The 14,194-nt window shown below is 37.6% G+C and overlaps 1 protein-coding gene across 4 annotated transcripts in view; it reads right to left on the bottom strand.

Annotated features, from left to right (window-relative positions):
• oc (ocelliless) overlaps positions 1-14,194 on the bottom strand; it is a 124,035-nt gene that overhangs the window by 20,334 nt on the left and 89,507 nt on the right. For all 4 annotated transcript variants that reach the window (XM_065231055.1, XM_065231054.1, XM_065231056.1 and 1 more), the window contains one exon: positions 4,715-4,869. In XM_065231055.1, the coding sequence (XP_065087127.1) occupies positions 4,715-4,869 (155 nt within the window). The remainder of the gene's footprint in view (positions 1-4,714; positions 4,870-14,194) is intronic.

Below are 14,194 nucleotides of genomic sequence, written 5' to 3'. Positions count from 1 at the left end.
TTTCATTGATGGTCTTCAAAGAACAATCCTACATACGCAGACTGATCTCCGCACAAACTAATGTGACCGCTCCAAATCAGCTGGAACAGATTGCACCATGCGAGATGAAAAGGCCGTATTCCAGCACAAACCTGGTTCATTTGTCCCTACAATTGTTTTCAAAGTTGCATACTACTTCTTCTTCTTCTTCGTATTTCAATATTATTGCTTATCGCATATTAGCTTATTGCGTGCTCTCCACTTAGTGTTCTAGATGTTCATCCCCATTTATTAAATTTAAGCTTTCGATGCCTATACCATTTTTGCATTAGTCATTGTGTGGCAAGTACAATCACACTCTGTTGTGCCCAGCAGAGTGTAAAATTATTGACTGCTTATGCTGAGTGTAAAAGCACTGCACTATTCAATTCATTGCTCTGTCCAGACCGTTTGAACCAAACGGTAAGGGACGAGGCAATGAAAGAGCCAATAAAAACATTCAGTCACTCACGAACAGGCGAATCAAACCGCTTGCCTTCGCTCACACAGCTACATGCATTACATTGAGGCATTTTTCCATAGAAAATATACGCTCAGTCATTCAAAACAAGGATTGGGCACCATCACGGATGAACAAACGTGCTGACTGAGCTACTGACTGAGTGCTCGGCTGCCAGTGACTCGTGATTTCCCAATCATTCAGACTCTCACGAGGCAGTGAATGATTAGGCGGATGGCAGTTCATATTCATATGAAAATGACTCATTGAACCTGACTGTTTTGCGTATCAGGGAAGTCGATAAATTTTCCAACCCGAAAAATTCCGATCTAGAAATCGAACACAGCCACCTCCACCATGGTCTTGCTTTGTAGCTGCACCTTTACCGACTAAGCTAAGGGCAGCCCCTTGATTTGTCGTGAAACATCAGCACAACTATGCAACTTAGTGTTCACACTACCGATGCGTTGTGAGAAAATTCCGATATGATATGAACTGGGCATCTGGAAGGTCTTTACCTCCAGAAGAACTTTATATGACGGAAATTTTTGAGGTTATCAAGTACTGACAACATTTTCAAGCACACTTCTTAGTTTTGTATGACGCACACTTCTTATTTTTGTAATCAGATCTTTTTTACACGGCGGATATGTACCGTGTAAAAAACCGCATTCTTTCAAAAAACCTTGTCAAAAAGCCCAGTTATTAAGAAATGAGTTATTTTAAAAAAAAGTGTAAAAAACACGGCATTTTAATATTTGTCACACAAAAATAAAAAGTGAGAATGTATTTACATCATAAAAATAGCTAAGATTAATTTTACATTTTGATATTTGAATAGTCATACGATATATACAGGTGCAAATATAGTAGCACTTTTCAAGGGTCGTTCGACCTCGACCAACTTACTTGAATTTATAGACTATTCATTGAATGCAATGGATAATGGAAACCACGTAGAAGCTCTCTATACAGACTTTAGCAAGGCATTTGACCGCATTGACATACCAATGTTACTCTTTAAACTGCAAAAAATTGGAATTAAGTCAGGGCTCCTGAAATGGCTTGAATCATATTTAACTAACCGCCAACAAATAATTAAATTCAACGGAAAGAAATCGAGCCCAATTCAAGTCACTTCAGGCGTCCCCCAAGGCTCTCATTTGGGACCTCTCCTTTTTATTCTATACGTAAACGACATATCTTACATTCTCAAAAAACTTAAATTACTTATTTATGCCGACGACATGAAGCTCTTTTTGGAAATAAGAAATGAAGAAGACATCAATATATTCCGGAATGAAATACACATATTCTACATATGGTGCAAAAAAAGTCTACTAGAATTGAATGTAAAAAAATGTAACTTAATATCATTTAGTAGAAAAAGAACAACTTCAAATATTTCAATTGCATTAGGAAATCAAACTGTAGACAAATGTGAAAGAGTTAGGGATTTAGGAATTATCTTAGACTCTAAGCTAACTTTCATAGACCATTACAATACAATTATTCACAGGGCAAATAACATGCTAGGCTTTATCAAGCGCTTTTGCTATAACTTTCAGGACCCTTACACAATTAAAACACTATATATTGCCTATGTGAGGTCAATACTGGAATATTGCAGTATTGTATGGTCTCCATTTTCAATCACGCACGAAGAAAGATTAGAATCAGTACAAAAACAATTTCTATTATACGCTCTTCGTAAATTAGGTTGGACTTCATTTCCTCTTCCATCATATGAAGCACGCTGCATGCTTATAAACATACAAACATTAAAAGAGCGTCGTGAATATGCAATGGTTTCATTTGTAAATGATATCGTTTCGCAGCGAATTGACTCAACAGAACTTTTATCAAAATTAAATTTCCATGCACCCACTCGGCAACTCCGAAATCGAAATTTATTTGCCATAAAACATCATCGCACAAATTATGCAAAATATGGGCCATTAAACCGCATGATGGCCTCTTACAATAAACACTGCGAAACCATTGACTTTACAATGTCTCGGCATAAACTAAAGCAATATTTTTATTCCATAAGAAATAACAACTCATAAAAGAAAAGACAAGAAAGCTGACACTACTTTTTTATATAAATATATATTTAAGAAAACAAAACTGTATTAATTGTACTAGTCTACGTTGGTTGACGAAATAAATAAAACAAAATAAAACAAATAAATAAAACAAAACTCACCCTATGCATCCTAGAGATTTAATGTATTAAGCAAAGTTGTTGAGGTAAATAAGCACTAGTTATTGACATTATTAGTTTAATTCCAGGTACTGCCATTCAAATAGCGCTAGAACTGTCTTTTAACAGAAGCATCCTAGCAAAATAAAATCATCGGCAAAGTGGTTTGTTTAAATTTGTTTTGACAACTCTTCCGAAAGTGTCAAAATTTCACATCCTACTGAAAACGAGATATTAAAAAAAAAAATTATCCAGGATATCAATTCTACGATCGCGTCACTTATCAAGGTGAATCCTGATCCAACGAATCCAATCTACTAAACAAAATCTCATTTCCTGAGACTTTTGTGGAAATGCAGAAGTTAACATGGTCCCAAAACAATAAAGGCCACCTTAATATTCCGATTCCACCTGATTGCAAGGACGTGTCCGGCGCCGTTATTTATCTTTAAACATGGAGTGGCGGAAACTTGTACATTGAGAATGTAGGGTCATCCCTAGCTCCATTCAGTTGATTCATTGTGCAATTTCACTGATTCTGATCAATCATGGAGAAGCAACTATTGAACTGTGCAGTCAGTCTAAAAGGAGGAGAAGACGCTAACCTGGAAAAGTATCATGGATAACAGGGAAATAATTCATGTGTTTCTGCAAATGTCTAGTATAAGAATTTAATAAGTTTGTTTTTTTAATCTCTTTATTAGTTTTTGTTTGCCTTGTCTTCATCTCGATGAGTCTCATCGTCGCCCACTGATCAACATAGCCGGTCCAACTCCACACGAATCTAGAATCACACTACCGTTCATACTGGCGACATCGCTCTAATGAGACAACGAAACCCTGCCCCAAAGCTCCTCCCCTTTTCCTATCCTTCGAGAATGTACCCCTCTAACCTCGGGTAAGCCGCGAGTATTCGGCCCAACTCCTACTTGATATTGAATTAAGTGAATTTTGTTACAAACAAAGAACAATGCATTATCGGCTCCGTAGAGCTAACGCGATTGAGCCTTACCAATAAACGAACTAGATAAAAAATAATTAGAGACATGCCGGAAATTTAAATTCCTACATACAGTGGCCGCCCTGGTCTAATCATTGTTTTTTGCATACCATAATTATAATGTTTATGGCAAAAGCTCATGAAAGTTCAATTCTTGTTTACGTTATTATCACAATCTAAATCGCAATTATAACTTAATCATCAAAATTGATTTAATTTAATTATCAAAACAGTCTAAATTTAAGTTTGTATCCAAAGTAGTCGGTCTTTCGATATTTATGTCAACGTTTTGATGTCTATGAGTTGAAATTTTTTACAATCAATCATGGATATACCTCTCAAAATATCCCTATACTAAATATAAAGGTTGAAAACGAAAAAAAAATTTGGACACATCCAAAACGCTGCCATTAAGGCATTTTTGAGTATTTTTTTTTTTTCGAAATTTCGCTGAATCTAGCTTAGAGATACTCGCGGTTTTGTCAATTTTTGCCCAGCTTGGTACATACCAAATGCAGTGCTAAACGTAATCAGATGAATCCTCCGAACTGTCTGGAGGCTCGGCTAATCGAAATTTGTTGGGCTCTGGCCATGGTATTTCTACGCATACACTTTAAAGCAGCGAATTCAATATGAAATAAAAAAAAAATAGCTGTACATAAGTTACCAAAGCAATCACCAAGGAATCAATACTGAAGCTCGTGAGCCGGTAAGATCAAAATTTTGCTCCTTGATGAAACATTTTCATCCAATTCCAAGACAAACATATTCCTTCATCAAAAGTTGTATTTACATTAGTTGATACTGATGTAAAAACAAATGTTGTTCAAGCAACTGATACGCAGAGCAGCTGTCAAAATCGGGTTATAATTGTATTCTTCGCAGCTAATCAAAGGCTTAACGCTACTTTTACCGCAATGTAAATTTTAATAATTTTAAGTTGAAATCAAAATTCTGCTATCACACCCACATTCTCATCCAAATAATTTAAGTGAATCTATTTAAGTACCATAAAAGTGACGCAACCTACCTGTACTCGTGATTCGGGCAGGTTGATTTTCATTGCAACTTCCTCGCGCATGAAAATGTCTGGATAGCGCGTTTTACCAAACAGAGACTCCAGGACATCCAACTGGGCACGGGTGAAGGTAGTCCGTTCTCGTCGCTGCTTCCGTGGGTTTACTCCTAGGGGGAAAACGAGAGAAAAATAGAAGAAAATTTCAGTAATTTTACTCATTTCGCCAAAGATACATGAATTTCACATTAGTGCCCAAACCTACTACGATACAAATAGGTTTAGGACGATATGTGTGAGTGTTCTTTAAATTAAATAATCAATGGAGCAAACTACCTTTCAAACTGAAACGAAACATTTTATTACAATGCATTGTTTTTATTCTAGAATATGTGTAAAATCACATTAAACAATTTAACACATTAAGTATCATCTTCGAAATTTGTATATTTGATACTCCTCTGGGTCGTCGAACCTTTTCCGATATTCACTCATTCGAAGCAAGTATTGCTCGTAATGACAAAGCGAAACGTAAAAAAACGTGCCTTTATCGATCGCTTCAAAGCCAAATGAATGCCAGACGTGTGGAAGCCCCCGTGCCTTCAACTGATCCAAATACGGCAACCACACCGACTAAATCGGAAAACTATCAAGTTTCAATTTTAAGGTTCACTTCCCCCGGTGAACGCGGCTCGTCCTCGACACGGCCGGTCGTCCAGCGGAGAATTTGCTTACACTTGATTTCCGTCGGTATGTGTTTCCCAGCCCCTCGTCCACATGCATTTCCACTATGGTTTGTTTTGCTCTTTTTTGTGTTGTTCTGTTTAAATATCAATTACCTACTCGAAAGCTAGAGAAAAAAAAACCTTACAAATAACCCTAGGCCACGTGACTCGTCACATCACAGCCGCATCTTACCGCCGCCGGTCGCTTGGTCAACGTTCCATCGCAACAAGAGGGGCGTCTTTGCAGCACTTTTAGTATTTATCCACAAACAACTCAGAATAGAAAAGCACTAAAATGGTTCAACTTCAACTGTGGGTGCGAAAAACAAATATTTACACTTAATTTGCCACCCTCGCTGCAATGAATGCTGGAAAAATCGGCATCGTCTGCCTTCCTTCATCTCAATTAGAGTGGAAAAATTAATTGCTATGAAAACATGACACCAAACGCCCGCCGCTAACAGTTGCCACTGAGCGGGAAAATTGTGCCGCCGGGCGTTTGGAAGATTATCCTTTGACTGTTGCTGTTGAAGCAGAACCACCGGTCGTGGTGATGCCACGCACCGTCGTCGTTTGCAATTTACTGCTGAAGTTATGTAAATACACTATTTTTTTCAGCGAATGGAAAGTTGCCACAGGCGGGATACTTTCCTGTCACTTTCTTTGACTAGAGCCATTGCTGTTCTACAGCAGATCCAAGGCTACACGTGCATTGTGAGGTAGCCTTCATGCAGAATAAGCCTCGTATAAATACATTTGAAGTATCAAACGAATTACGTGCAATGTATTCACACTTCCAGAACCAAAGAGAGTGGGGAATCAGGGACATTTCATGTTTTTTTTTTCTAAACCTCGCGAACCTCTGACATGATCCTAAAATCAGGTTTTTTTCTTAAATAAGCCAGGAATAACAGTTTTAATAATTTGGGGAAACTTGATTTTTATGATATTTATTTGAATATTAATTTTTACACACATCCCAATATCGAATGTGTGAAAATTCTGGGCGATCAGGTATCCCCTAACACAGCTTAATTTTTTCACACTCATACATCAGGTTTAAGTGTGTGTAATCGTTGGAGGATCAAGTGTCCCCTAACTGAGTGTCCAACTTCAAATCTAACTGAACAAAAAAAAATGAACAAAAAATCAAGAGATATTTAATTGCGATTGATTCTACTTATTCACAGCTTTGAGCTGTGAAAATTGTATACATTTTATTTGGAAATCCAAAAGGGAATTTACATGCACGCTAAAGAAAAGTCTAAGGGAGTGAAAACATACGAACTGCTCTCAAAAATAGAGACTTTCCACAATTTGACGCAAATATCACCATCAGTATAATCAAAATCTTCACTCATACGATTATTTTTTTTTTGTTCTCGAGGGCTCCCAATATCGCGCGTGATATTGAAATAAAATATATTGATTTTACAAGCTCCTTAGAAACTACGAGACTATTCACCACTTAACTTGAAAAAGTGTAGCTACGATTTGACTCAACACAAAAATGATTCCGTTGCACATCGTTTTGTTTTAAAGAGAAAGCATAGTTTGCTATCTCTCTTTACTTTTCACAGATGACAGACACGAAGTTACTGCTTCCAGCAGTGGTGGAAGTTTCCGTTCGTGTTCGGGTGTACACCAGACATCTTGAAGCTCAAACTCACCGCAGTTTGGTGGGAATTGCAGATGGTGAATTCTGTTAACTCGATGTTCGTAATATCATCCGCTGGTGTTTGCTTGTTGATTTTTTCATACGATAATCAAATAAGATTATGCTCATTGGTGGGATTTGATCTCTTGATATTTTCCCAACACTGCATTCTTATAATCATTACCTTCCGTCTATACGAAAGTGTTAATAAGTGCTCGTTTTGAAAGTCATGAAACATTTAATTTAAATATTAAAGTGAACATGCTGCTTAAAGGAAGTGGAGACATTTGCATCTTGAGGGACAATTGCTTAATAGTTTCAGGAACATATCATATTTATGTACATGAGGTGTCCCAAAAAGTAACGTCATACCACCATTCTTGACGTTTAGCAGCTATTCAGCGATGTGTGATGTTATTTACATTCCGCTCGGTGTGCTCAAAGGGAATTTTTTGCGAAATAATCAAAATGTGGGTCATTTTCCCCGAAAGAGTGCAAAAAATCTTGCACAAATGGTGCTCTAATCCCAAAAATCTTGCAAAAATGGTGCTATATTCCCTGGCGGAAGTGGAGGAAGTATGTATCGAAGCAACTCAAACCACCATCACAGTCTAATGAGGAGATTACCTTTAGTTTTACGTTTTTTTTTGCCACTAAAACCACGCTCAACAAAGTTGAACCTCGGCGCTCATCTTCATCGACGACGATGTCGCTCTTACCGATGAGAAAATCTCCACCATCTCCAAAGCCACCAACGTCGACATCGAGACATACTGGTCCGGTCTGTTCACCAAAGCCTTCGAAGGCTACAATATCAAGGACCTGATCACCAACATCGGATCCAGCGTTGGTTCGGCCCCTGTCAAAAAGAAATAATAGAAGCAGGAGGAAGAATCCTAGGAGGCCAATGACGACATGGGATTTGGTCTGTTCGGTTAAATCCTTCCCTTTCATCGGAATGCAACAAGGAAAGCAAACATATTATTCTGTGTTTGGTTCCCGTGGCATTTTCATTCGTACAGTTTGAATGCACAAGTGTACAAGTAATGAAAATAAATTTCAGCACGCACCGAAATCTGATGATGATGGCCATGATAGACTACCATCTATTGTAGCAAGGCACTTGCACATGGCAATGGACTGTTCCTACTGCATGACTTGATCAAGATTTGATGTCTTATCATACTCATATGAATCATCATATGAAGGGCTAGCGGCGCCGGTGGTGTAGTGGTAGGCGTAATTACCTCTCACCCCAGCAGGCCTGGATTTAATCCTAGTGTGCACAGCCGGGATGTTTTGAGGCATAACATCTCTGATCACGCCTTCCTGGGGTCGGTAACATTGGTGCTCACCACGGAAAACAAAATCGACGGAAAAAAAAATCAAGGAAAAAAATTATAAGAAGGTCCAAAAACGGTGGTTCAGTACACATCAAAATTTGGCCAAAAACAGGAACCTGTAAACTGAGAGCTGGATTGGAAGAACTCAAAATTCTTCTAATAGAATAGAGCCTTTGTTCTAGATTTGTTTAAAAACTGGGAACCCATACGAGCAACACCGATTGTGCCAATGCAAGAGACGGTCTAAAGACGTTCAAGGAACTGAATAAATCAAAAGAGAGTCAAAACAGGCAGACGGATCGGAAGTTATATGATAATTTTGGGTAAAAAAAACACCAAAAATCATGAATGTCCAAAAAATTAATCCTTCTAGCTGTCAGGTGGCCCGGCATATAAGAACCTTTTTAGCCTTAGCCAATGATTATGTAGAAAACACTTTTTTTTCCTCTGGTTTGTTTTTTCCGTCGATCTTGTTTTCCGTGCTGAGCACCAATGCTACCGACGTGCCAGGAAGGCAGCTCCCACACCTGGACCCTACCTATCGACCCATCAACTCATGAACCGGGGACCAACGGCTTTACTTCCCATCCGAAGGAAGACGTGATCAGAGATGTTATGCCTCAGAACATCCCGGCGGCGCCGACTGGTATTGAACCCAGGCCTGCTGGGGTGAGAGGTAATCACGCTTACCACTACACCATCGGCGCCGTTATGTAGAAAACACTTCATATGAGAAAATTAAATCGAGGAAAAATGAATACTACACATATATGATGTTTCGGTGAAATCTGCTTTCAAGGTAGTTCTGAGGAACTCCAGATTCCATGTGAACCCTAAGCAGAATACCATGGTAATTCTGAGTAGAATTCCATGGAAATTATGTATAGGATTCAAAGGAAACTTTAGCGAGAATTTATAGGAAATACCGTGGTTAATTCCTAATGAAATTTGAGAAAATTTGAAAGAGAATTTTGAGGATTATTTCACGAAAATTCAGAAGAGAACTACAAGGCAATTAAAGCGAAAAAATATGGAAATTCTAAGGTTAAATTCAAGAAGATTCTTGGAGAAAAATAATCCAGGGCAAAATACCATGGGAATTTTCGAAGAATACTTAGATACTATGCTAAACTAAGGATTGCTATTAAATCTGAGAAATAATTCCAGTTCAGACTTAAATGAGAATAAAATTCAAAGGAGAAATTAAAAAAAGGAAAAATTTAAAGTGAATTCAACGAAAATTCTTCAAATAATTCCAATGGATTTTTTTGGGAGTATTCCAAATGAATTCTAAGGAATAATGAGGTAAATAAGGAAAATAGAGGTCATTGCATTCCGAATTCGGAGAAAACCTCCAATACAAAAATGAGTACAATTTTAAAGGGATTTCGAGGAGCATCTCAATGATATTCCGGTGATAATAAAAAAAGAGTTCAAAGTAAATTATTAGGAGCATTGTAAAGAATTAATAGGAATTATGAACTGACCTCAAACAGAATTACTATGCTAATTCCATGGGAATTTCATGACAATACTAAGTGATACTAAGTGGTTTTAATTGCGTTTCAAGATCAACTCTTCTTCGTTCTAGTGATGCACAAGCATTTTAAAAATACCCAAGGAAATTGTTTAAAAAAAATCATGTTTAAATAGTGTGTGTTTTTTTTGCGTGTGCACTAGCGCGATTGCTGAAAGGTTAAATGTCTGAGAATTCATTCTTTAAATCCTGGGATTCTGGCAGTTAGAAAGTTTTCAAGATCTTGGCTTGTCTTAGGAACGTTTTCTTAAATAAATTTGTTGTTGTTCCAACAGGGTGTCGACTCAACGAAAAAACCAAAATTCCCTGATATTTCCTTGATTTTTCAGAAATTAAAAAAAAAATCCAGGTGCAGTGCCTACCTGTTTTTGGCAACACAACTTTCCTTACCTCTAACCCATAATGAGTGGTTCAGTACATTTTCAAATTGAATACATTTTATAGAATGCTAGAAAGACAGAAATAACGTGTTGCTGAAAACGGAACGGATCCGCATTTTTTAAATACACGCATTTTAAACGTGGTAAATGCCAGGTATGCAGTTCAAGCAGTAACCGGGATGTAACTATGATTGACAGCGATGTATGAAGAAAACTGCAACCATCTCGATATAAATCTACAAAAAGGCTTGCTTGATTGCCTAAAGTTTTCAGCAAGTTCATGATCCGTTTCTTACCTCGATTTACACCATGATACGAACAGAGGTGCTTGGCATTGCAATTTACCCACCCTTAGAAGTTCATTTATGACTGATTCTAAGCTCTAACCTTTAGGGGCATAAATGAACTCAGATCTCCTCCATCTTCATCGTGACCAGCAAATTTTCTCCCGGAATTTTTTGGAAATTATATACATTTGATTTAAGCATAATACTGAATGCAATTGATCCGAAGGTTAAACGGGTAATTTCTAAGACAGCAGTATCTTTGCTGGATCATGAATTTGATTTTGCGATACGTTCGAAGCCAACACAATGTGTGTGTGAAAACTTCGCACAAAACTTTACTGATTGCTCTCAAGCATTTCCTTTAGATTAATTTCCTTTCACAGAGTTCTGTTCTGAATTCTTCTGAAATAAATGTGAAATTCTGTCTGGAAGTTCATTGAAAATGTATTTATAATAGTTCAGAAATTCTCTGTAGAAATTCTTAAAATTCATCCTTAGCTTCTCTTCGAATTTTGAACTCTTTTCAGTCATTCACTGGAGCTTCCATTTTTTTAAATTTGCTTGAAATTTTCCGTAGAATTTTCATGCAATTCATCTCATATTATCCACCAACATTTGAAAACGATATATTGGGGGAAAATTCTCTCGCCCAGAATTGTCTTCAAATTTTGTTCAGGATTATCTTGGAGTTATCCTGTATTTTTTTTTCTGGAAATTGTATGGAATTTTCATCCCTCTAGACATTCTATTCGAAATGCGCTTGGAATTATGCTCGGACTTTTCTTATAGATCTTGGAAGAATTATTTTGGAATTGTACACAGATAAAAATTCTGAATTTTAATTGAGATGTAAACACTCATTCACGTAAAGTTGTATTTCATTTCATGCAACCGAGCAACTTTCTTAACAATGTTGTTTACAAAGATGGACTTTTGTATACAATATTTGATAATGAAATGTCTCAGGACTTTACATGATTTATAATGTAAACTTTTTTATCTAGTTCGTTTATTTACTAGGCTCAGTCGTGTGTGACACTTTGCGGAGCCAAAAATCCGTAATGCTTGAATTTACATTTTAAACAGCAGTAGTTCTAGGTTAGTATTGGGTACCAATTACTCGTGGTGGGCTCGAGGTTGATGGGTAACAATTTCGATTGGAAGGAGCTAGGTAGGAAACTGGTTTCTGAAGCCTCCTTCAGAACTCTCGGACGGTTGACCAAATCCTGGCTGGGCAGGGGCAAATAGCACAGAAACAGAAGGATAATAAGACTGGGACACAATGACTGGAAATTGTTTGGAAAGGAGGGGATGGTCACATCAAACTCTAACATCAGACAAACAAAGGAATTCGTAGATCGCCTGCATGTAGGGAAGATCACGGGTTCCCAATACATCTCTTACTTCACGGAAGGGTTGTCTACCTCGGGCCACAAGGGTATCCAAAAAATTCATCATGTGAAATTCTTTTATCATAAATCTTGTCTTGTTGTGCGCCCTGCTTTGCGAGAGAGTCCACCTTCTCATTGCCTGGGATTGAGCAATGTGAGGGGACCCATACAAAGGTAATCATATATGATCTTTCGACCAGCAAACTCATCTGCTCCCTTATCTTTGAAAGAAAATAAGATGAGTGCCTACCTTGTTTCATCGACCGAATAGCCTCATTTGAACTGAGACTATCCGAGAAGATGAAGTAATGGTCTATGGGCATGTCGGAAATAATCCCCAATGCTAAGTTTATTGCTGCTAGCTCAGCAACATAAACAGAATAAGTTTCCTGAAGTTTCCAAAAGGCGGTTGAGTATTCATTGAAGACGCCGAAGCCAGTGGATCCATCAATGCGTGATCCATCAGTGAAAAATCTTCTATTGCAATTGACTTGTTGGTACTTTTCAGCAAAAATACGGGGAATTAAGATAGGTCGAAGTTGATCTGGAACTCCTTGAATAGCTTGTTTCATGGAGAGATCATAGTCAATGAGGGAATTGTAGTTAGTAAAGCATACATGAGGGGGGTTATAGCACGGAAGGCTTATATCCGATGACATATAATTAAGATAGATTCGGACGAATCTAGACTGGATGCTCAATTCGAGCAGTTCTTCAAAGTTTTTAATCACAAGGTTGTTACTGACACTACATTTGATCAATACTTTTAATGGAAGCTCCCAGAAACGATTCTGCAGGGGTTTTACTCCCGCTAGAACCTCTAGGCTCATATTGTGTGTTGAATGCATACAGCCAAGGGCAATACGTAAACAACGATATTGAATAAGTACCAATTTAATAAGATGGGTTTTTCTTTTTAGCAAAAAGAGCCATACTCAAGAACTGAAAGAATAGTCATTTTATACCATTTAATTAGGTCTTCCGGGTGAGCACCCCACCATGTCCCGGAAATTGATCGTAGAAAGTTGATCCTTTGTTGACACTTTTGTTTCAAATACTTAGTTTGGGTACCCCAAGTACATTTTGAATCAAACCAGACTACAAGGTATTCGAAAGTTAAAGATTGGGTAATATCTTTGCCCAAAAGATTTAGACGCAGTTGGGCTGGAAACCGCTTCCTTGTAAACACTACCAATTCAGTTTTTTGCGATGAAAACTCGATCCCTAAATTTCTTGCCCAGAAAGACAGATTATTTAGGGAATTTTGAAATGGTCTTTGCAAGATTTCCGCACGTGGACTTCTCAGGGAAACCACGGCATCGTCTGCAAGCTGTCTAAGCATGCATCGATTATCTAAGCAGTTATCAATATCTTTGACATAGAAATTATAAAGTAAGGGAGTTAAATATGAACCTTGGGATAAGCCCATGTAGCTAATTCTAGAAGTTGTCAGTTGACCTAGATTGAAGGACATTTGTTTTTCTGACAGCAAATTATGCAAGAAATTATTTAAAATACCGGGTAATCTACTACTGTGCAGACTGTCTGACAGTATGTCTATGGAAACTGAATCAAATGCGCCTTTAATATCCAAAAAGACTGAAGCCAATTGCTCCTTGTGCGCAAAGGCCAGTTAAATATCAGATGAAAGCATCGCTAGACAATCCTTTACTCTTTCGGAAACCAAACTGCGTATTCGAAAGTAGGTTGTTTGATTCAACCCAATGGTCAAGTCTAGATAGGATAATTTTTTCTAATAATTTCCTCAGGCATGATAACATAGAGATCGGACGGTAAGAATTGTGATCAGACACTGGTTTCCCAGGCTTTTGAATAACTAATATAATGTAAACATATATGATATGTCAAGTCATATGTTAAGCGCAGTGACGGGCAACGTATTTTAGAAGCTTCTTTTGGAAGATATTGTCAGTTAAAGTTTTATAAATATTTCAATAATACAGCATTTAATATTTAGCTTTATATGATAACAAAAATTAATTGCAAATACTTAGAGCGACTCGTTTTCACAATATAGCTAGTGAACTATAGAGAGGGAAATGCGCTGCCGCCGCTGTCGAAACATTTTGCTTGGATAGAACTGGCAAGTGAGCATGCTTGGCATGCACAGTTGTACACACCCACTGCTTATTTGTTAATACATTTTTACTCAGT

The sequence above is a fragment of the Ochlerotatus camptorhynchus genome, unplaced genomic scaffold, assembly GCF_037179485.1.
Source record: "Ochlerotatus camptorhynchus isolate MF236.1 unplaced genomic scaffold, CSIRO-AGI_Acam_v1.1 ptg000338l, whole genome shotgun sequence".
NCBI classification, from domain to species: Eukaryota; Metazoa; Arthropoda; class Insecta; order Diptera; family Culicidae; genus Ochlerotatus; species Ochlerotatus camptorhynchus.
The sequence above is the reverse complement of the archived record's forward strand: the minus strand, read 5'-3'. Positions and strand labels throughout refer to the sequence as shown.